The 23,149-nt window shown below is 36.5% G+C and overlaps 2 protein-coding genes across 6 annotated transcripts in view; one reads left to right on the forward strand and one right to left on the reverse strand.

Moving 5' to 3' along the window:
• SGTB (small glutamine rich tetratricopeptide repeat co-chaperone beta) overlaps nucleotides 1-12,417 on the forward strand; it is a 45,855-nt gene extending 33,438 nt beyond the window's left edge. Inside the window, exons 6-11 of one of the 2 annotated variants that reach the window (XM_082457378.1) lie at nucleotides 4,549-4,653; nucleotides 8,703-8,841; nucleotides 8,944-9,006; nucleotides 9,698-9,735; nucleotides 11,007-11,090; nucleotides 12,182-12,417. In XM_082457378.1, coding sequence (XP_082313504.1) covers nucleotides 4,549-4,653; nucleotides 8,703-8,841; nucleotides 8,944-9,006; nucleotides 9,698-9,735; nucleotides 11,007-11,090; nucleotides 12,182-12,293 — 541 coding nt within the window. In that variant the 3' untranslated portion in view covers nucleotides 12,294-12,417. The remainder of the gene's footprint in view (nucleotides 1-4,548; nucleotides 4,654-8,702; nucleotides 8,842-8,943; nucleotides 9,007-9,697; nucleotides 9,736-11,006; nucleotides 11,091-12,181) is intronic. The other variant, XM_082457379.1, reaches the window with a different exon arrangement.
• Nucleotides 12,418-15,534: 3,117 nt separating this feature from the next.
• The window catches only part of TRAPPC13 (trafficking protein particle complex subunit 13), a 34,119-nt gene continuing 26,504 nt past the window's right edge, over nucleotides 15,535-23,149 (reverse strand). For 2 of the 4 annotated variants that reach the window (XM_082457331.1, XM_082457329.1), the window contains 5 exons: nucleotides 22,121-22,254; nucleotides 20,655-20,853; nucleotides 19,483-19,583; nucleotides 17,110-17,257; nucleotides 15,535-16,984 (listed from right to left, as the gene is read on the reverse strand). In XM_082457331.1, coding sequence (XP_082313457.1) covers nucleotides 16,877-16,984; nucleotides 17,110-17,257; nucleotides 19,483-19,583; nucleotides 20,655-20,853; nucleotides 22,121-22,254 — 690 coding nt within the window. In that variant the 3' untranslated portion in view covers nucleotides 15,535-16,876. Of the gene's footprint in view, nucleotides 16,985-17,109; nucleotides 17,261-19,482; nucleotides 19,584-20,654; nucleotides 20,854-22,120; nucleotides 22,255-23,149 lie in introns of all 4 variants that reach the window. The other 2 variants (XM_082457330.1, XM_082457328.1) reach the window with 1 other exon arrangement.

The raw sequence follows: 23,149 nt of genomic DNA on the forward strand, positions 1-23,149 counted from the left end.
AATTGTACATCAACTGTATTTCAGTTTTAAAAAAGGAAAAAATTGTCTATATGGTCAGATCATGTGAATATCCTGTTCCCCAGCAATCTTTTTTTTTTAAAAATATTTATTTATTTATGGCTGTGTTGGGTCTTCGTTCTCTGTGCGAGGACTTTCTCTAGTTGCGGCAAGTGGGGGCCACTCTTCATCGCGGTGCGCAGGCCTCTCACTATCGCGGCCTCTCTTGTTGTGGAGCACAGGCTCCAGACGCGCAGGCTCAGTAATTGTGGCTCACGGGCCCAGTTGCTCCGCGGCATGTGGGATCCTCCCAGACCAGGGCTCGAACCCGCGTCCCCTGCACCGGCAGGCAGACTCTCAACCACTGCGCCACCAGGGAAGCCCCCCAGCAATCTTTTAATGTTTTTTCGGCTGCACCATGCAGCATACAAGATCTTAGTTCCCCGACCAGACATTGAACCCAGGCCCTGGCAGTGAAAGTGCCAAGTCCTAACCACTGGACCGCCAGAGAATTCCCCACAACGATCTTTTACTCAGTGTTTTATCATCCACTGATGATCTGTCCCTGAATCATTAATACATTGATGGTTACAAAATGGTGATTTTTCTAATTTTATCATTTCCTTTACATAATATTTTCTCACATATTTCTGAAAAGAAGAGTTTTCTTTCCTTTTCACTCTTTTTGGCTTTCCTCCTCCTTTGTCCTCTGAAAGTATTGTATGGACTCATGAATTTTTAAAAATTTACTATTCAGTGTGTTATAATAAATTACCATAATTATTATTTTGACCCTTAAATTATTCTATACAGTAAGTCCTCTACATACGAACGAGTTCCATTCCAAGAGCGCATTCTTAAGTCCAATTTGTTCATACGTCCAACAGAGTTAGCCTAGGTACCAACTAACACAATCAGCTATATAGTACTGTACTATAAGAGGTTTATAATACTTTTCACACAGATAATACATAAAAAACAAACACACAAAAAACATTTTTAATCTCACAGTACAGTACCTTGAAAAGTACAGTAGTACAGTACAGTACAACAGCTGGTATACAGGGGCTGGCATCGAGTGAACAGGCAAGAAGAGTTACTGACTGGAGGAGGGAGAGGAGGTAGGAGATGGTAGAGCTGAAGGATCGTCAGCAATAGGAGATGGAGGGCAAGCTGCAATTTCACTCACGTCTGACGTTGATGGCACAGGTTCTGGTTCCTTGCTGGAATCAATTCTATCTACCTTCTTGAAAAAATGATCCAGTGATGTCTGGGTAGTAGCATTTTTTTTTTCTCATCATAGATGGCACAGTAGCACTGGATTGCATTTTGAACAGCTGCTGCCACCTTTGTGTACGTGTACTGTTCTACATTTGGGTCTTGTGCCTCAAAAACTAACAGTGCCTCCTCAAATAAAGAAAATCCCCTTGCCATTTCCTGCATCATGAATCTCTTTGGCTCTTCAGTTACTTCTTCCTCTTGTCTCTCTTCATCCTTTCTCTGGGCTTCCAATCCTAGAGCTTCTTAGCAGTACCAGCTACATCACCGCTGCTTTTACGCTTGCCTCCTGACGTCCTGGGCTTGAAATAAAGATACTGTACTACAGTACTGTATACAGTACTTTACAGTAAAGTACACAAAAGCAAAATCACTTGTAGAGGGTGCATGCACATGACAATGTATGCCAGACACGTGAACTAATTTATGGGATTGGACATGCAAACGCACGTTCACATCTTTGAAAGTTCTCAACTTGAAGGTTCATATGTAGGGGACTTACTGTATTTGTCTAGTGGGAGTCCCTTAAACTGGCTGTGTGCCCTCTTACATACCTTCATTTGTTTTTGAACACTTTCTTGTTTTGTGGGAGAACAGGATATTCCAGATTTGCCTTGTACTTTCTCTGCCCCTAGACCTGGGCTCAGCTATTTCTGCAAGGAGGTCCTGTTCCTTTTAGTGCAGAAACCAAGATCTGATTGCAAGACCTGATCATTGCTACTGAAGTGTTACTGCTTCTAGGTCCTTTTAAAGGACAGAGCTAGGAAATATATTTTTGGAAAAGTCATCACTTTATCCAGATACCCTCAATTCATATTCAGTGTCACAGAGGTTATCCTTACCTTCCCCCATTTTATATTTGTATCTCTCTCTCAAGAGAGCCCTTCTTTCCAACAGCACCAGAGTACTTACTCATTAGCTCTATCCTTCAGTTGATATTACAACACCAGTGTTACACCACAAGCAAGCCTACTAAGGAAACTTAAGGATTTCTTTGCAATTTATTTTTTATTCTTAGACTGCATCTCACTAAGGATATATACTCAGAATACTGTGTTTAAAAGTTACTGGGTTAGCCAAAAAGTTCATTTGGGTTTTTCCATTAACATCTTATGGAAAAACCCAAATGAACTTTTTGGCCAACCCAATACTTGAATTCTTTCTTTCTGACATACAGTTAGGATCATTTGTTTCTGGTTTATTCCATTTGAAGGTTTTCTTTTTCATCCTTTTTGAAGTGTCATTCCCGTTTCTATCCCATTTACCCCGTTCCCACCCATCCTCCAGAGGATGAGAGTGGGGCTTTTAATATAGGTTTGAATTCTGAGTCATGTAAATGTTTTTCATAAAATTAAACTAAAAAGAATGTTAATAAATGATGACTTTGTATGCTTAATAATGTTCTTTGCCTTATGTCTAATATTAGTGTTCCTACACTTGCTTTCTTTTGCTTGGTTTTCAGTTTGTCTCATTGTCTTTTTCTACCCCTTTAACTTCAGCCTGTGTGTGCTTATGTTGTAGGTGATATCTTATGTGTACAGTTTTAGAATCTGATGTTTATCTAGGCAACTTTGTGATTACTTATATATTTGAATTATTTTCTGCTATCTTATATTTTGTCTTCTTCTCCCTCTCCTTCTCTCTTTTTTTCTTTTGCCTTCTATTGTAGTGATTGTTATTTTTACCTCATTTTTTCTTTCTAATTATTTGGAAGTGATACATTCTGTATCTCTCCTTTTAATGGTCATTTTTAATGGACATTCTTGTCATCCTGTTAGTTTTTTCTTTTTTATAAATTTATTTTATTTATTTCTATTTTTGGCTGTGTTGTGTCTTTGTTGCTGCACACAGGCATTCTCTAGTTGTGGCGAGTGGGGGCTACCCTTCCTTGCAGTGTGCGGGCTTCTCATTGCGGTGGCTTCTCCTGTTGCAGAGCGTGGGCTCTAGAGCACAGGCTCAGTAGTTGTGGCACACGGGCTTAGATGTTCCGCAGCATGTGGGATCTTCCCGGACCAGGGTTCGAACCCGTGTCCCCTGCATTGGCAGGCAGATTCTTAACCACTATGCCACCAGGGAAGCCCCATCCTGTTAGTTTTGTGTTGAGTGTTCAGTCAAATAAACCCATACCACTTTTCCACATGAACTACCAAAATGGGTTTATTGAATCATCTACTTTCATATTTATATTTTTTAACTCAAGCAAAGAAGACTATGTGTTTATTTTTTTCAAATTTTATAATCTCAGTTTGAGAAGTAGTCTCGGTCATGCAGTATAAACAAAGGTTGACAGAAAACTGGACTCACCACAACCTTTTCTTTATAGTCTGCCAGCCCTCAGCCATCACCCCTGCCCCCGGCCCAGAATCTAAGCACTATTAAGGCCAGGAATATTATTTTGATTACTGTTCTGTCCATTATGTCTAGAAAAGTATCTATGCATTAGCTCACCCTTAATAGATATATTAGTTGAATGTATAAAGTAGAAATACTTAGTCTGGAGAAGAAGGAATGGGGTAATGGTGGGATGGAGGGTAGGAGACATTACGTAACCTTTTAGTTTGAAGGACTTGCGTGTTGAACAGTAATTCTACTTGTTTAGTATGGCCCTGAGAGTTGAGGTGAACACTACTACAGGGAAACAGAGAGCTGTATACTATCAGGATTGTGTGGAGGGGGGTAAGTAGCTTCATTGTCAAGTCCCAGTTATTTCAGGAGAGTTTTGTTAGAGGTAACCTGGACGGGTTTAAATAGTCCTTAATTGCTCTGAGATTCTATGCTAAGTAGGTGGAATACATTGCCATACTTAATTTACAGTCAGATTTAGGCACACAGGTTAAGTTTCATTTTTCATCTTAGACTTGTAGATGATCTTAACTCTACTAATAAAGTGATCATTTAACAGCACAACACTCTGAGTGGCCATTCACAGCAATCAATCACTCTGTGTGCCTCCCCAGTAATCCCAAATGTTCTGGTGTTTTCAGTTTTCTGTTTGGGCAAATTAGAAAGGCAATAAGCAGGTAAATCAGTTGTAGGGTTCTCATATTTATCTTTTCTATAGCAAAGCAAACTGGGAAAAACAGACTGCATATTTTCTCTGAATTTTGTCTCTGAGTTTTCATTTGATTACAGAATTATCTTAGTTTGATTTAGATATTTACTGGGAGTGATACACAAATGGGGACAAGTTAAATGTAGTTTTATTAGCACCTGGAAATCTAAATTAGTGCCTTGAATGCTCCTTATAATAAAAATCTCTTCTTTTTCTCTTAGGGCTGCTGCTCAGAGTAAATTAGGTCACTACACAGATGCAGTAAAGGATTGTGAAAGAGCAATAGCGATTGATTCAAAGTACAGCAAGGCCTATGGGAGAATGGGGTAAGTTTTGGGAGAACGTTCAAAGTAGTACCAAGTAGTATCAGATAAGCTGTTCTTAATGGCTTGGTTTTGAATTTCCTGCTTCATATTGTACCCTCTGAACTAAAAAGAAGATAAATATAACATTTAGGTAGGAAATGACTGCAGTTTCTGACTGGGGAGAGAGATGATTAGTGTACGATGAGTGGTTGGTTTTGGAGAAAATCATAACAACCATACTGAATAGACCTACTTCATATTCAAGGCTACAAATCTCAAGTAAGCACTCAGTATTTTGGCAGATAATGCTACTACAGTTCCTTCTGGATTCACCTTAGTACTCTCTGAGTTGACTGTTTCACACCTACTCTTTTCAAATTTCCACTGTACATTCCATGGTGACTCTCAACTTTTTACTCAATTGAAAAATAGAATGTATTTAGAAGAAAAGTGATTCATCTTCTTACTTGCAGATCCACCAGTCTACTTACACTTGTATCTACACAGATTGCCTTTTTTCTGTTAAAATGGAAGGGTTCTTATCTAAGACTACTGCATTCATTCATGCTTGAGATCTCATTCCTTTGTACCTTCTCCAGGACTTTACACTTGTAATCATCTCCTTTATCTTCTACAACACCAGCTTTCCTATCTCTAACAGTGCTAATGACTGCATGTGAAAAGATCATAAAAAGTCATCTGTTAGAACCATCTTTTACACAGCTACATCATTCCTTGGTTCCTCTTTCTCTGCAAAGACCCTAATAGTTGTCTGTACTTGCCGTCTCGTCTTCACTGTCTCTTATTCTCTCTTCAGCTCACTCCAGTAGGACATTTGTCTGTATCACTCTGTTGAGAACTCTATTCAAAGTCGCCAGTTGTCTATATTTTTCCAAGGTCAGTATTCAGTTCTGTATCCTCACCCTCCCGCATCTTTTAGTATTTGGCATGATTAACCTTTTTTTTTTTCGGCAGTGAGGCTTGAGGGATCTTAGTTCCCCAACCAGGGATTGAACCTGGGCCATGGCAATGAAAGCGCCAAGTCCTAATCACTGGACTGCCAGGAAATTCTCTTGATTAGCTTCTTTTTGAAATACTTCATTCTCTAGGCTTCTGTGACACCACACTTTGTGGTTTTCCTTCTATTTCACTGGATGCTCTTTTCCAGTCTCTCTTACTAGTTCTTCCTCCTCTGCCACCTCTAAATAATGGTGTGCTTCAGGGCTCTTTCCTCTGCTGCTGCTGTTCCTCTGTTTATATTCTCTCTTTGATTTCATCCTGTCCCATGCTTTTAAATTCCGTCTACAGTCAATACTCTGTATTAATGAATACTGTATTTATGATTCACCTACTTGCTAAAATTTTTTTTGTTATCTCCAAATCTGTACTCAGTATGCTTTGTGGTCATCTACAGAGTGGTGAAAAACTTGAGTCATCTGATGTACAAGATCTCAGCTGAGGTCAGATAAGGCAATGCTCTACCTTTTTGTTTCAGCTCTCATGCTGTAAAATGAATGTCCTTTTCACAGTCTATTTAGTGCTATATTTTTTGCATTTATGTGCCTTTTGTTGTTGGTTTCTCTGTTTACAGTGGCCTGCAAACATAGGCTGAAGTGTTGTCTATTGTTTTTGCATGCAAGAAGGCTGCAATGTGCCTCACCAAGAAGATACATGTGTTAGATAAGTTTTGTTCAGGCATGAGTTAGTACACAATCAGTGCTATGTATTAAATAAGGTTTCTTTAAACAGAAACATACATAAATCAAGGTTATGTACTGATTGGTTGATGAAAATGTTGTTGACCAGAGGCTCACAGGAACACAACTTTTATTTCCCCTAGAAGCAATTGTTCCATATTTGCTAATTTAGTATTTGCAGTGACCTTTTAGAGCATAATTACTGTGGATAAAGAGAATCAACTGTATATGTTGATGGATCTCTTAAGTTATATGTCTGAACTCCATACTCATATATTCAGCTATTTTTCATCTCCACCTAGATGTTTAATAGGCATTTTAAACTTAACATGTCCCAAACAGAACCCTTGTTCTCTTCTTAAATCTTTCTCACCTCAGTAAATATACTGTCATTCTACCTACCCAGTGCTCCAGTCAAAAGTCTAGGAATCATCCTTCATTCTTATTACACCTGACACATCTAATCTATCAGCAAGTCCTACGAATTCTAGTTTCCACATATAACTTGAATTCAAGTATTGAGTGCCCTCTTGCTTGCAACTGTAGTCCAAATTACCATCTCTTACCTAGGCTGCTGCAATAGCTTCTTAACTGGTCTCCCTGCCTTCACTTCACTCTCCCCAGAGAAGCCAGAGTGAGCTTTCTAAAGCATAAATCAGATCATGTCATTCTGTTGCAACCAGAGTAAAATCCAGACTCCAAACCATGGTCCTGTAATATTCCCTGACGTCATCTCTTCCCACACTTTGTTTTCTGTGCTCCCTCCTCAACCTTTGTCCTGTTCCTTAAGCATACCAAGCTTGCAACGCTCTCAGGGCCTTGGTGCTTATTGTTGCTTCTATTTAGAATGTCTCTCCTTTAATTTTCATATGACTGCTTTCTTCTCATTGTTCAAGTCCTTTCAATATGGCTGCCTTTGAGCAGCTCCCCTCTTCATTCTCTTTAAGATTACTGTTTTTTTATTTGCATGTTTATTGCTTATCCTCCCCTGTAGAATGAAACTTTCTTAAACTCAAGAACTTTTCCTTTTTCACTGAGGAATCTAAAATAGTGCCTGGTACATAGTAGCATTCCAGTAAATATGTATTGACTTAATTAAGTGAGAACTCTGATGAAGTATCTTTCATGGTTGACTGGTAGAAAACTAATTAGGTTCTGAGATTTTTTTCTGTGATTAGGCATTATATTTTATCTAGATCAGAAGTCTGTGAGATAAGTTGGCCAAGAAAGAATTGGAGTAATTTGTTAAAAATAAACTTAGGAAAAAAAACACTCTATACTATCTCTCCATATATACCATTATTGTTTAGTTCTGAAGTGATTTTCCAAAAAATAAATTCTAACTAGGTGGAGGAAAACATTAAATTTAGTAACTAACTCTGCGACCTGTGCTTGGGATAATGTGTTATTGAGGTGTAAAGGTTCCCAATTTAGTTAGTTGTTTAACAATTTAGTTAGTTGTTAACAACTAACATGTCTTATTCAGGAGTAGTTAGCTGATACCCCACAGCCTACTTTTTATTTTTTATTTTTTATGGTAAATTGATATTTATTATGTCTCAATGTCTCTGCTAAGAAGGAAGAAAGAAAGTGGGACATAGTGAGGGCAAATCTAGTTCAGATTTCTTTAAACGGTTTTAGCATCATGGAGTTATATGACCACAGAATTGTTAGTCAGCTCACATCTTTATGGAGCTTAATCATTCATAAAGCAAATTACTTCACATATTAGGCTTAAAAATGGAAGGGTATGTAAGGTTCATTTCTAATCATTAAGTTCTTTTTAAAAAAATTATTAAAGTATAGTTGATTTACAGTGTTGGGTTAGTTTCAGGTGTACAACAAAGTGATTCAGTTATATATACATACATATCTATTTTTTTCAGATTCTTTTCCCTTTCTAATCATTAAGTTCTTGATTCATGTAGGACAGCCGAGGTTGTCACCAAGGAGAATGGAGAGGGTCCAGACTTACAGAATCTTGGAATTAGAAGGAAGTGGTACCCCTGTGAGCCATAGTACGGTTGACCCTTGAACAATGTGGGTATTAGGGGTGCCGACCCTCTGCGCTCAAAAATCTGTGTATAACTTACAGTCAACCCTTTGTACCCGCAGTTCCTCCACATCTGTGGTTCCCCTGTATCTGCAGATTTAACCAATCTCAGATCGTGTAGTACTTCTATATTTACTATTGAAAAAACTCCATGTATAAGTGGACCCATGCTGTTCAAGACCTTGTTGTTCAGGGGTCAACTGTACAATGAATAAATTAAGTGTAATCTGGATTCAAATTGAATACAAGATAGATGTTTGACTACATTTGTGGTGTCCTGATGTTCTTTAATCATATATCTTACACTGTATTCTTTTCAGGCTGGCCCTCACTGCCATGAATAAATTTGAAGAAGCAGTTACAAGTTATCAGAAGGCATTAGATCTTGATCCTGAAAATGATTCCTATAAGTCAAATCTGAAAATAGCAGAACAGAAGTTAAGAGAGGTATCTAGTCCTGTAAGTTACTAATGCCAAATGAGTGAAATATTTTGTCATTCACAATTTATTGTAATCAAATTGTAGTGTTTAGAGTAATTTTTATATATAATTGTTTTACAGACAGGAACTGGATTGAGTTTTGACATGGCCAGCTTAATAAATAATCCAGCCTTCATTAGTATGGTGAGTATATTTCCTTTTCTGCTTTGCTGGCTCTATTTTCCGTTAGAACTATATAGTTCCAAACTTTTTAGAAACAAGTAAGAGAGCTTTTGTGATGGCTGTGGTAGGAGAGTGGTGATATAAAGCTATGGCTGAGGTTTTAACCTGCCCCTGTACTGCTTTGTGAAAAAGCCATGGGTGGACTTCAGGAAGCCCATGGATTCCCTGGAATTGTAGATGAAAATTTGTGTACATGTGGATACATGCATTTTTCTAGGGAGAGAACCATATTTTTCATCAGATTGGCAAAGGGGTCTGCAAATCTACAAAAGGTTAAAAACCACCCTCTTACATGAAAGTGACCCTAGGAAAGTCTAGTAATCAGACTTCTAATAGGATTTTGGCTATTGTGGTTTCCTAAGCTCTTTTGGCTTTATTGGTCTGATAGTAGAAGTAAACTGCTGTCAATATCCTTAGTTTATAGTGTTTGTAATCTCTTTATCCTTGCGATATATTTTTAATACCATTTTTTCCTAGTACCTCCTCTTTTTTACATTCCCACTCACTTTGTATAGCACACTAAAACTCTACAAAGTGTTAGTATATACATGGTTTAGCTTTCACTCCTCTGCTTAAAAAAAAAAAGAAATCCTTGTTAAAGATCCCTAAATATTTACTGCCTTTAACGGGAGATGCCATTTTTCAATTCTAGGCAGCAAGTTTAATGCAGAATCCTCAAGTTCAACAGCTGTAAGTATATAGAAAGAGCATATTACGTTTCTCCCTTCCACTTGCCAGGCTCCTGATTTGAGCACAGTAGCTCCAAAACGATAAAACTGGCCCAAATGCCAGTCAGTTGGAACTTAAAGCCACACCCAATTGGCCTAACCTACACAATGTGGGTATATCTACCTGCTTTTCCTTGCCGGTATCCTACTTATTAAGAATATATGCCAATTCTTTTTAAGTGCTTTGACTCAGAAAAGAATAATAGACCATCAGTACTAGGGGTTATTTAGGTTTATGAGATTGGGTTTCCACTTGATATGCATAATTATTTCTGGGTTCTTATTGTGAAGGGTAGGCAAAGATGCCAAAAACTGACTGACTGGGGCTTCCCTGGTGGCGCAGTGGTTGAGAATCTGCCTGCCAATGCAGGGGACACGGGTTCGAGCCCTGGTCTGGGAAGATCCCACATGCCGCGGAGCAACTGGGCCCGTGAGCCACAATTACTGAGCCTGCGCGTCTGGAGCCTGTGCTCCGCAACAAGAGAGGCCGCGATAGTGAGAGGCCCACGCACCGCGATGAAGAGTGGCCCCCACTTGCCGCAATTAGAGAAAGCCCTCGCACAGAAACGAAGACCCAACACAGCCATAAATAAATAAATTAAAATAAAAAAAATTAAAAAAACAAAAAACTGACTGACTCCACACAGAATTGCCTTTTTTAAAAAAAATATTTAGTTTTGGCTGTGTTGGGTCTTCGTTGCTGCGCGCGGGCTTTCTCTAGTTGTGGTGAGCAGGGGCTACTCTTCTTTGCGGTGCACAGGCTTCTCATTGCGGTGGCTTCTCTTGTCACGGAGCACGGGCTCTAGGCACACGGGCTTCAGTAGTTGCAGCACGCGGGCTCAGTAGTTGCGGCCCGCGGGCCTTAGAGCGCGCGGGCTTCAGTAGTTGTGGCACGTGGGCTCAGTAGTTGCAGTGCGTGGGCTCTAGGGTGTGCGGGCTTCAGTAGTTGTGGCTTGTGGGCTCTAGAGCGCAGGATCAGTAGTTGTGGCACACGGGCTTAGATTCTCCCCGGCATGTGGGATCTTCCCAGACCAGGGCTCAAACCAGTGTCTCCTGCATTGGCAGGCAGATTCTTAACCACTGCGCCACCAGGGAAGTCCTGCCTTTTTTTTAAAAATTAACATTCTAAAAATATCAATCAGTGAACCAATTTTTAAAAATACACTAATTTATTCCAGCAAAAAATATATATATATATGCCAATTTGAGTGATATATCTCTTGCCTACTCTAGAATGTCAGGAATGATGACAAATGCTATTGGGGGACCTGCTGCTGGAGTTGGGGGCCTAACTGACCTGTCTAGCCTCATCCAAGCGTAAGTGTTATTTAAAATAGAAATAGTAAAAAAGTATTTTATATTTTACAGTTTGTCTCTAAGGTAAGGGGACCAAGGCTTTCTTTTTAAATTTTTATCTTTTACTGTTAGTATCAGTTACCTCATTAGTTATTAAATTTAAAAGTGGTTCATAAATTGAAATTTTCAGACTGAAGGGCAGGAATCCAGAAGATCTGGATCCAAGAAAAACTTTTTCAGGAGACTTGAATAGCTACTCAAGGATATATATGAATGTCAAATATCAACTTAAAGTAGGTATGAATTTAGGTACGCGTACATATTTAAAAATCATATATTGCATATATTAGTGTTCAGACAACTCAGGCAGCTGTTTTATTCAAACTCTGCAGTGCACTTCATTGCTAAAGGAACTCGTTTCATCTTCTCATTACTTGAACACATTACCTCCACCTCCATCCAAGTTGCTCAAACTCTGTGCTTTTTGAATCTGTGTGATGCTGTCACTGGAAATATTATATGAAGCAACAAGTGTTATTTTCTGTTTGTGATCACAGCTATGTAAACTCACTTGCAATATGGCATTTTTAGAGTGATCTTTAAGTGGCATGATTATAGTGATACCTAACACTTGCAGTTGGGAGGCACACACTCAGGAATTTGGATTAAATTTCTTTGCCTTTCTAAAAATCAGTTCTGTTGGGTGACTTCATAAGCATCCCAAAATGGGTGTGACACCTGTTATATAAGAGACTAAGACTTGAGTACAAGAACAAATACCCTGCATTATATTTGTGCACATACAATAAAAACATATACTTTTTAGCCCTTTACTTATCTGTGGTTAAGCACTGGGCGGGGGGTGGATTTCACTCAATTCAGGAACTCACTTTTTAGCTTGGGTGTTTCATTTCTCATGAAGAACACTGCACTGTAGTAATACTATATGGAGGCACTGGTAAACTTGCAGATACTAAAGTCATGAATCTAAAACTTGCTTTAATAGAAAAAGTTCCCTTTGGGTAGTACCCACATCTTCTGCAGTTCTTTTTGCATTGGTATTGTGTGATTGGAAATTCCCTAATTCAAATGACTTTGCCTCTTTACTACAGGGGACAGCAGTTTGCTCAGCAGATACAGCAGCAGAATCCTGAACTTATAGAGCAACTTAGAAATCACATCCGGAGCAGGTCATTCAGCAGCAGTACTGAAGAACATTCCTGACTTGACCAGGGGCCCTAGCCCAGAATGCAAATGGCGATGGCTCTGAAGTGTCTGCTGTAGATAGTGGCCAAAACAAAAACAAACCTAAAAAATAAATCTGTCTAGACAATAGGTTTATCACAAACAGACTTGAACATAACACGATTCCTTTGTAAACGAGTGATCATCAGTAGCCTTGTTAAGTGCCAGTATAGCACTTAACTGGACAGGGTTCCATTTTCATATCTTCATCATATTTGTATACTAGATTTAATAGCAGAGTATATTTATTGAACAGTAAGGCTGTTTACTGGTGAATTCTCTAGCACCAAATTCCTGTAGGCAAACTTTTTGAAAGGGGAGATGACTAAGAGGAAAGGTTTCTCACGCTGATTTAGGGGAAATATACTTGCCACTGAGCAGCATCTCTAGAGAGAAGAAATTCGATACTGGGTTTAGCTTTGATAGTGCAATCAGTAATGAATAGATGATATGATATGGACCAGTACTATCTTTAATGCTGCTTGTTCTGTTGGGTGATGAAATCTTAAGAGTTGGTGGAAAGCAGTATTCAGTGTTGTTTAGAAAAGCAAAAAATAGATGCTGTGAATGTATAGAAAGTGAATGTAGGGTGCTCAGGTTTTTTGCATAGTTCTTAACTAATCTTGCCTGCAGTTTGGTATTGATAACATTAGCATGGCCACTTACGCTAAGTACGTAATAAAATACATTTAGAAACCCTTAATGATACTGGTTAGGTCAGTTGTGTAACTATTCAGTTTAATTAGCACAATTTCCCCAGTGGTGACCTTACCATGGAAACTCTCAAATATATCTACATTTAAATAAACCAATGGCTTGGCCCTTAAGTTAAGGATTTTCTAGGTGGCATTTAATTATGTGCCTGTAAACACTGATTTTTTTAAACTCAGTAATTATTTGATGGGTTACAAAAAGCATCTATCACTATCACTGCTTGTTCATGTTAATCCTCTGCTATAATTTGGCTTGGCATGTCGCTTTTATGCTTAACCTTAATTTGATGTAGCTTAAACGTAACAGGGGACTTGAAATATTTTCTTGAAATTAGAATACATGTTAGTGGAGAGACGTGGCACTAAGTGTTAGTGGAATGGCTTTAACTATAGTGATGGATGCGACTGTTCTAATTCCAACTGTAATTTCTTTGGTTTGTTATTATGAAATTGGTAAGGTTGGCGGACACATAAATTTCACAAGTGTTGTGAGATACAACTGAAATAGAAAGTAATATAAAATTAAATCAGTAATACCGATGATGATCAGGGCTTTACTATAACTGTTCTCCTCAAAAGGCTAATTACTTGGTATTTTGAAGTTTAAAAGCCAACTTTCCCTTTTTTCCCTTTGTGAGATTAGAACAGTGGTTCTAATCACTGTAAGAGTCACCTGGGGATTTGTTAAAAATGCAGATTCAGGGGCACACTTTTCAGTTTTTATTTAGTAGGTCCTGTAATAAGGTCTGGGAATCACCATTTCAAATAGCACACCAAGTGGTTCCGATGTAGGTCCAAAGGACTCTTAATTTAAAGCAACACTAGGTTAGAGATTTCTTTTAGGCCAGCAAAACACCTAACTGCCTGGGTTCAGGCTACAAGGAAGAGCTACATGAACCTACAGTTCTGGTCAGAGCAGAGCGGGACTTAAATCTAAGCTAAGCCTTCTGAATTAAGTCTCCTATATTGCATCTAAATCAACTTAATTTTTCATGAAGTTAAATTCAGATCCTGGTGTTCAAATGTTACACACAATAAAGTACTAACTAATCATAGGAAAGTGATGACTGTGATAAAAAAAAAAAGCAGACTTGATCCTTAATTAAAAGTTAATCACTCTTGGGAATTCCCTGGCAGTCCAGTGGTTAAGGCTCGGCGCTTTCACTGCTGAAGGCCCAGGTTCAAATCCCTGGTCAGGGACTAAGATCCCACAAGCTGCGCGGCACGGCCAAAAAAAACCAAAAAACATTCTTATCCAGTGTTGAGTAAGAAAAGGTTCCTAGCATAACTATCTTGAGTGCATTAAAAATGCTTTCAGATAAGTAAAATTGGTAAGCCTCTAACTGACTAGGAAAATAGAGAAAATATGAATCAACAGTATCAGAAGTGAAAGAGGGGATATCACTGCTGACCCTGTAGACATTTAAAAGATTATTAGAAAATACTATGACCAACTCTACACCCATGTATTTAACAACTTAGATGAAACAAATTCCTTGTAAGATGCAAACTACCAAAGCTCACTGAAGAAATAAAGATATCCTCCAGAAAAGAAAGATACAGGTCCAGTTTCAATGGTGAATTCTACCAAACACTTAATACCAATTCTACACAATCTCTTCCAGAAAACAGAAGAGGAAACACTTCCCAACTCATTTTATTTCACCATTACTTTGATACCAAAATTGAAGACATTATAAGAAAAAACAGTTTAAAACAAATGTTTTGATTTACTAATATCTGTAGTTAAGGTAGCCATTCTTTTTACATGCAGTAATGCGAATTGGTGTATTTCTTCCATTTCATCCTTCTAGTTTGTTTCTTTTCTAATATACCATCCATAACGAATTAAACCTAGATAATCTGTCCACTTACCTGGATTTCCATTCTATTCAAGCCATTTTTGCTTTTTAAGTACTTTCATCACTTTGGAATTACTGCATTGCACGCTATTGCAAGAAGGTTTTGTGTAGCTGTATTGTGTTAGCTACTCTTAAAATGATAAACAATGCTCCAAAAGTTATTTTGCTTGTCTGAAATAAGAGGGCATTAAAGTAAATCTTTATATACATTCTACTTAGGAATAACTGACTTCCATTAACCACTTTTCATTATAGTAGCTGTAGCTGTTATGATGCTATGTAAAATTTACAATGTCCTTTTTACGCAAATGACATTTCCACTTAATGTACCAAATTGTTTAGGTAATTTTTATAACATGGTTTAAACAGATCCTTTCTAAGATGACATTTTCTAAACTTTACTTAAAGAAGGAACATTATGTGTCTAGGTATTGCTTATAAAAGGAGTCTTTGTAATTAAAAGTCAAATTATATAGCAGATTCCAAGTGACCATTATATGTTACTTTAAAAATTTGAAACAGAATGAAACAGAAGGTTCAGTCATGAGAAGATGCTTGAAAAGTTATCGCAGTATCCAGTGCAGTGGCTATAAAGTCTTATTTCATCATTTAATCAATTGTACTCATTTTGGAGGAAACACAGACTTCAATTTTATACTGCTTGCACTTTATTTTGCACAGACATTTCATTGATTACCTCTCCAATTTAAGGGCAAATCTCATTCTGAATATAGCTTTCATTTTGGACCAAACAGTTTGTCATGGCAATAAATAATTATGCATTTAAGAAAAACCAACTTTTGTATTTGACTTTATGCACTCTTTACATGTAAGCAATTATATATACATCCTTGAATTTCAACTTAGCAAAATAAGTTTTTATTTAACAGTATTAGCTTTTGTTTTCAAAATATTGAAACTTTTATTACATTCATGATATAAAGTTGTTTATAGTCTTAACTTTCTCATTGTTTTGTATATGGCATAAGTAAATTAGTGTGATTACATGCAGAGATAGAAAGTTTTGTAATATTAATACATGATGTAGAGTTCAAAAGCAAATATCAGAAGCTGGAAATCCTTTAAGTATGCCTTATGAAAATAACTGGCTTATTTTTCAATGGGAAAAAAAAAACAGGACTTTTTTGGCTTAGAATTAGGAAATTATCAGACTTCTTAGTTAACAGAGTAATCAACAATTTAAGAAATAAAACCAATTCTGATCTGCTGTTAGTAACTGAAAGTTAGACGTGTGTTTGTATGTACACACAAACACAGATACCAATACGATAATTTTGAAAACAAGTAGAAAAACTCATATTGTGTTAGCAAATACAAGATTACATGAGGACCACCCCGGTTATTTTAAACTTTTTATATTGACTGAGGGAAAAAACTGGGGTTAACGGAAATACTTCTAAGTAAAGTATGGTAAGAATTCTAAAGTTCTAAGAAACAACTGTATCTTCTAGATTGAGGTCAGCAAACTACGGCCTGCAGGCCATATCTGGCCAGCTGTCTGTTTTTGTAAACGCTGCTGTGCAATTTTTGCCTAATGGCTGCTCTTGCACTACAACAGCAGAGTTGAGCATTTTCAATAGAAACCACATGGACTGCAAGGTCTAAAATATGTAGTATCTGGCCCTTTACATGAAAAGTTTGCTGACCATTATTCAAGATACCTGCTAGGGACAAATGGCCTCAAATATAGAGCTTTTGGAGAACAAAGTCCAATGGTCATTTAAAATGAAACAAAATAGCATATGTGTGGAAAATATACAAATGTTCATCTAGACTGTAACTCACAAGATAAAATCAGTAGATGGTTCTTTTCAAAACAAATATTTAATATTTTAACTGTTTTACAGGAAAGAAATGTAAATAATATATACTTATTTTTACTGTTGACTTGATCATTTTACAAAAGTGACAAAAATACAGAAAGTTCTGGGAAACTCAATGACAAGCATAACGTTGGAAATTTTCTTCAGCTTTCCACCTTAATGGCCGAAGATACCACGCAGACTTGTGCGATGTCATCATATTCATATGTTCTCTTTAAGAACGTGTCTGTTAGTCTTAAGCCGGAGACACTCTATTGAGAGAAAAATATAGACCTAAGATTTCATTCATTGGTAATGACCAGAGAAAGAATGGATATAATAAATGACTATGGATTAATAGCCCCCAAATACCGAAATTATTGAAAAGAGAGCATACTTGCAGTCCCTGTACTGAAGACAGTAGAGTGAGGGCAAGGCAGAGAGAGGAACTTGGATGGAGCTTTCCAAGCTGTCTTCCTGAAATGCCACACCAGTGGATAGAACTGGTATTGCACATTTCCAAAACGAGATCCATCGTCCTTTCACTGCTGGAGGAATCGGAAAAACAAGAATAAATCTTGTTCCTTTCACAAAGAGGTACTGCAATATTTCTTCCACTATTGTGGGTGAATTTCTTTTCTGGGTGTCCAGCAGAAAACCAGGAACAGAAATGAAAAGCTATCATATCATTTTTATTTCACTTAAGGTAGAATCAGGAAAATTAAAGGAGATGGTGTCTTCTGGGATTTACAGTGACACTGAGACTAATCTGCCTGTCTGGATGTAGGCTTTCTGGTTCTGTTATTGAACACTGGCTCCCTGGTGCTGATCTGTTAACAGTTTGCCATTTCTCTGGAAGACTTCCAGACATCTGTGTCTAATCTTGTTGCTATGCATCCTTCCTATTTCTGTAGGGCACTGTACAGGAAAGAAAAAGATAAACTGAGTCTGGTCCAGTGCTTTTTCTATTTAATCTATGTTCCTCTACCACGCAGATAACATAGAAAATGGCAAGATTTATAAGTAAAACTATTCAGATGTTCAATTAACACGAAAAGACTAACTCTGCTTATATTGATACCACCAGTTCAACTTAAACTTAAGTTAAAAAAAAAAACTTTTAATGAAAGTATGCACATTGTTTTTAAAAACAAAACCAAAACCGAAAGGCTCATAATGAAAACGGTCTGCTACTCTACCACCATTCATGACTTGCTTTCAACTCTTTAAAGCTCTTTCTTGCTCCTTGGAGTTGGCTCCACATTTTAAATACTTATTTAAATTTTAAATTCAAACTTGATTTTTAGACATGTTGATTTAATGATGTTTAGCTTTTATATGTCTCCATCTCCCCCCCGCAAAATCTGAAATGTTCACTGTGTGCCACAGACCAGTTTAGGTGCAATGCATGAATTTTCTCATTACGTTTCACAAAACTCCGGTAAGTGTATGTTGTGTGTATGTGTCTTTGTGTGTTGGGGGGAGTGGAAATCCCATTTTTAGAGATGAGGAAACTGAAGATCTAAGAAACAAGTGCTTTTTAGAAAACTTACTTGAATCGCCAGAAGGTAAAGTGAATACCCAAATAAACTTCTTTATTTATTACAGCACTTTGTCATTTGGTCAATAACCGATTTGTTATAACTCAAAAATGCAAAACAAACCAAAAATCCAAAAGCACACCCTATATGCACAGGGTCTTTATCCTGTGTGTGTTGTCTACTGAGCTCCTATGATGTGCCAGGCACTGCATTTATAATGCTGGGTAAGACATGATCCCTTTTCTTGAATTATTCACAGTTCAGTGAGGAAGAGACTAATGATTATAGCAATATATTAATACCACTAAAAAACTATATTACAATTTGCTATGACAGAGAAAGGGATGATTGCGCACGGGAGGGTCTAGGAAGCTTCACAGGGGAAGTAGGTATTTTTGTAATTCTGAAGGATTAATACTTCTTTCTTATCTCCCTAATATTATAAAGTTGTAAGGAATACAGAATTAAAAAGGATTATACATTTGGACTAAGAGGATAGGGAGTCATCACTGCAATATTATCAAAATGCCCCAATTAATCATACACACCAAGTAGTAATACAAGCAGTAGAAAAGTGATAGGACTGGGATTTAATCCTAGGTTTTTCTGGCTTCAAAGCCCTGTGCTCTGTTTCGCAATAGCTAGATTATACTCTATTATCAAAGCCCTGTTTTCCAATCTATGGTTATCCCCTATATTAAATTCATAACCACTTCTAACTTTCTTAATACTTAAGATACAGGTCAGGTATAAGTATGGCTCAGAAAAATCTATCTCATTACAGTAAATCTATAATGTATTCCATAAGAAACTACTAGTTCATGTTTTACTAATCTGAAGTGTGAAGGAAGTGTAAATGAGGAAAAGAACATGGACTTTGAAGTCAAATACACCCGATTTCAGATTCTGATCTCATCTTTTCTAGCTCTCTGAGGGTGAATAAGCCACAACCTCTGAATTGGCTTTCTCTTGCAAAGAATGTGAATAATTAATACCTACCTCATAGGTACGGAAACAAAATACAAAAAATGCCTAATACAGTGTAGGACCTCTAAGATATGTAATATACAGCTACCAGATGAAGAACTTTACAGCATTCAATGTCAACATCAGAGAAGACTATACGGCAAGAGGAAACTTACAAGGAGATAGCATATTTAAAAGATTTTAAAATTCTCTATTAAGTAGGTGAGGAAGAAAGGACATCCATCCACAAATACTGGCATTACCTGCAGTTTGTTATTTTACAAGTAATATGAAAAGGTTCTTCTAGGTTTACAGTATCTGGGATTGCCTCCAAAGACAACCTAACATCTCCATAACCTGGAGCCTAAGAGAAAAAGCAATACAGTTAACATAAATCTATTACAAAACCTTTTCATTTTAATGAGGGTACCACAGTCATTCTAACTTCTTTTGCTGCTATTGCCTACAGAATAGCACTATAGACCCCGACTGCTTTTGTTATAATTACTCCATGTTACTCCAATTACTCCAAAGTTAAAATGAATCTCACAGGTAAATAGTAAAGGAATTTCAGGGGGTCTGATCTTAAAGGGATACTTTCCAAAGATACTGTAGCTTATACATACGTAACTCTTCATAGGTAAAACAGGAAAAGGAAGGTCACTGAAATGATCCAAGAAAATCATGTCTGTTCACAAGACACACTGGCAGGGACAGACAACAGAATCAACATGCCATGGCAGGATGATAGCTAATGGCTATATTTAAAAATAGGCCCAGTGATAATCTCTCTCTCTCTTTATTTTTTTCAATTTTTACCTCAAACAGTAAAAGAAAAGTAAATTTTAGAATATATCGCAGTAGGTGATATTCAGTATAAACAGAGGATTCTGTAGTATAGTCTCACTAGCACAAGAAAAAGAAGGCTGGTAGCTATCCATACTCTCGGAGTAGAAATTAGGTAAAATATCCAACCTATGTTTACAAGATAATTTGAGTGGGACTCACCTGAGTTTCAGATGACCCACATTTTAAATATCTTTAAAAAAGGTATGAACTGAGTAGGTAAATGTAGTATAAGTCCAAGAGTTCCAAGACATTGCAAAAAAAGAAAACTTTAATATAGTGGAAGTCAGATAATGGTGAGGACAAATTACCATAGGAGGAAACAATTGATATGCAGTTATTTAAATTTGTTTGGTAAAGTAAAAAACCTTGTATAATGCATAAATTAACTTTGAAAATTTCCCATTCATATCAATACCAATTTTCTACCTAGATATCAGTGAAATTATTAGTCTTTTTATTCTCCAGTAATATCAATGTCTTTTATAGTGCTCTGAATTTTTAGTGACAGACCTAGGAAAATTTAAGTTGTTCTAACTATCTGCACACCACACACCAAAACCCCCATCAGTTTTTTTTCTAGACTCACCATTCTTTGAAGTTGGCTGGTCTGTAATCTTCCCCTTTCACCTAGATTTGTTTTCCATACTATATCCAATTTTCCAATTACCGTTACTCCCTTAATGATGCCTGCTTTTTCTGCAAACTCCTTCTTGGGTTTTAGGCAGTACAAGTACTGGCGTGTATCCATTGGCTGCAGATATGCTCTTGACCCAAATGTAGTTACACTGTGGGGTGGAGATAGAGATGGAAAAAATTCTCTAGAACCTTTTAGAAGAAAAACCATAGCTGTGATTGTTCCTTTGGACAGGAACTGAATGATTTACCATCCAAAGATCCAGAATACAACAGGTCGGTGGTTTCAACACAGTGAAAAGGACTTTGTACTGAGAGGACTTATTTTTCTTTAATTTTTTTTCAGTTGATATGGAAAATCTTGAGATTCTTTATAATAGAATGCAATATATTACCTGAAGCATTGGACATACATCGATTAACTGAAAAAAAGCAATAGAAATCAGAACCTTAAGTATCCTGTCTCTTCTCTAAAATTATGAAAGCAAATAGTTTAGAATAAAAAGAAACATACCATTCTAACTAATCATTTTTCAAAATTAATTAAAAGATCAGGAAATGAGTGGAAAATTATTGTTTTCCTCTGTGGGGGTATGAGAGGCTATGAACTTTACTGTAACCCCCATAATAAGTAAAAGTAAATTTTTCATTCTTGATTATTAAAATCAGGTACTTTCTCCAGCTATTACCTTCTTATCCATATTAATATCAACCCTACATTTATTTATTCTTTTTCTAAATTACCTATAAAGATGTGTATTTCATTTTCATGAAAAATTAGATCATCTATTCCTATGCTCACTCCTTTTGATGTTAAGAGAATACTCCTTAAAACTCACTGCTTACTCTTACCCCTTCTAACTTCTCCATCATTTCTTCCCATGCCTCAGTTTTATCATTTGCAGGATAAGGATGAAATGTTCCATATTTATCTCACTGAATTGTTACAAAAATTTAAAATAATAAGTGCTTCAAGTACAAATGGCTAGGATGTTATTTTCATGTGAAGGGAGGGCTGAACAGGTGGACCATAGATTTTTAGGGCAGTGAAACTATTTTACATCCTACAGTCAGGATGGCTATGTGTCACCACATTTGTCAAAACCCACAGAATGCACAACACAAAGAGTGAACCCTAACGTAAACTATGGACTTCAGTTAATAAGTATCAGTATTAGTTCATCGATTGTAAAAAATGTGCCACATTAAACAAGATGTAAATAACAGGGGATCCTGTAAGTGGGGAGGAGGGCATGTGGGAATGCTGTGCTTTCTGGTCAATTTTTCTATAAATTTAAAACTTCTCTAATAAAATAATGTCTATCCCTTAAAAAAATTTTTAAACCACCCACGAGTAACAACGTTAGAAAAGTTCATATCTTTCAAAATAAAAGCGAACACTTCATAATCCATATTCACCATTCTCCAGCTTGGTTGACTGAATTTAATTCTGCTACATTGTACATTATAGATGGCTCCAATGAAACTTTCTCCATAAACATGGGTGAGGTTGTAATATTCTGAATCTGGGCTTCAAGAAATACTTCATCAGTCTGAAAATATGAAAAAAAAATACACCAAAGTATGCTGGTGTTTAAAGTACTTTACCACAACAACAATATCTGATTTATATGAAGAAAAAACATTAACCACAAATGTGATTAGTTCATGCCTGCAAATCAAAGTTATCATAATTAATGCAAGAAAAGAAATTGTTCTCCTAACATAATTCACAGGGGCAAAGTCAAGTGTTAGTCAACTGGTAAGTTGTCAAACAATGGATGGGGGATAACTATAATATTTTTTGTATTGATATCCAAAAACGCTTAACTGGAATTTCATTTACATATATCCTAAATTTTCTGGTAAGTCATTAAAATGTGAAAATGCAATTTAGTATAATGAATATACCTGTGCACCTATCATTTCAGAGATGTGTTAAGATAATTAGGTCTTTGTTATAATATTCCAGCATAATTTAATAATTTCAATTTTCATGTTACTTCAATTTAGATAGTATAGCAAATAACCTATTTTATAATCTTATAAGAATTTAACTTTATAATTAAAGCATTTTTTTAAGTAGTCATTAGTGATTTCTTGGTTCATTGAAAATGTATATTTAGAGCAAAAAAATATGTGAATTATACTTGAAATCTTTAAGTTTTTAAATCAAACAAAAGGTATTTTGTGGTCTTAGTGACTTAGGGAAATCTGGTGCTATACAGCACTATTTCAGTCAATGGGTAACTTACATATGTACTTTTACATAATATTTTAAATTCCCTAATTATTTACGTTAAACATTCTTCTTTTTATGCTATTTGGTTATTTTGGGGGGTATATATTGGAGGATAACAGAAAACTTGGCTCATTTTTGATAAAAACCTATACATAAAATGGTATACTAAGGATATTCTGGAATTATTTTATTCAGAAGTTTCATAG

Source organism: Balaenoptera physalus, assembly GCF_965194825.1.
Source record: "Balaenoptera physalus genome assembly, chromosome: 3".
Lineage (NCBI taxonomy): Eukaryota > Metazoa > Chordata > Mammalia > Artiodactyla > Balaenopteridae > Balaenoptera > Balaenoptera physalus.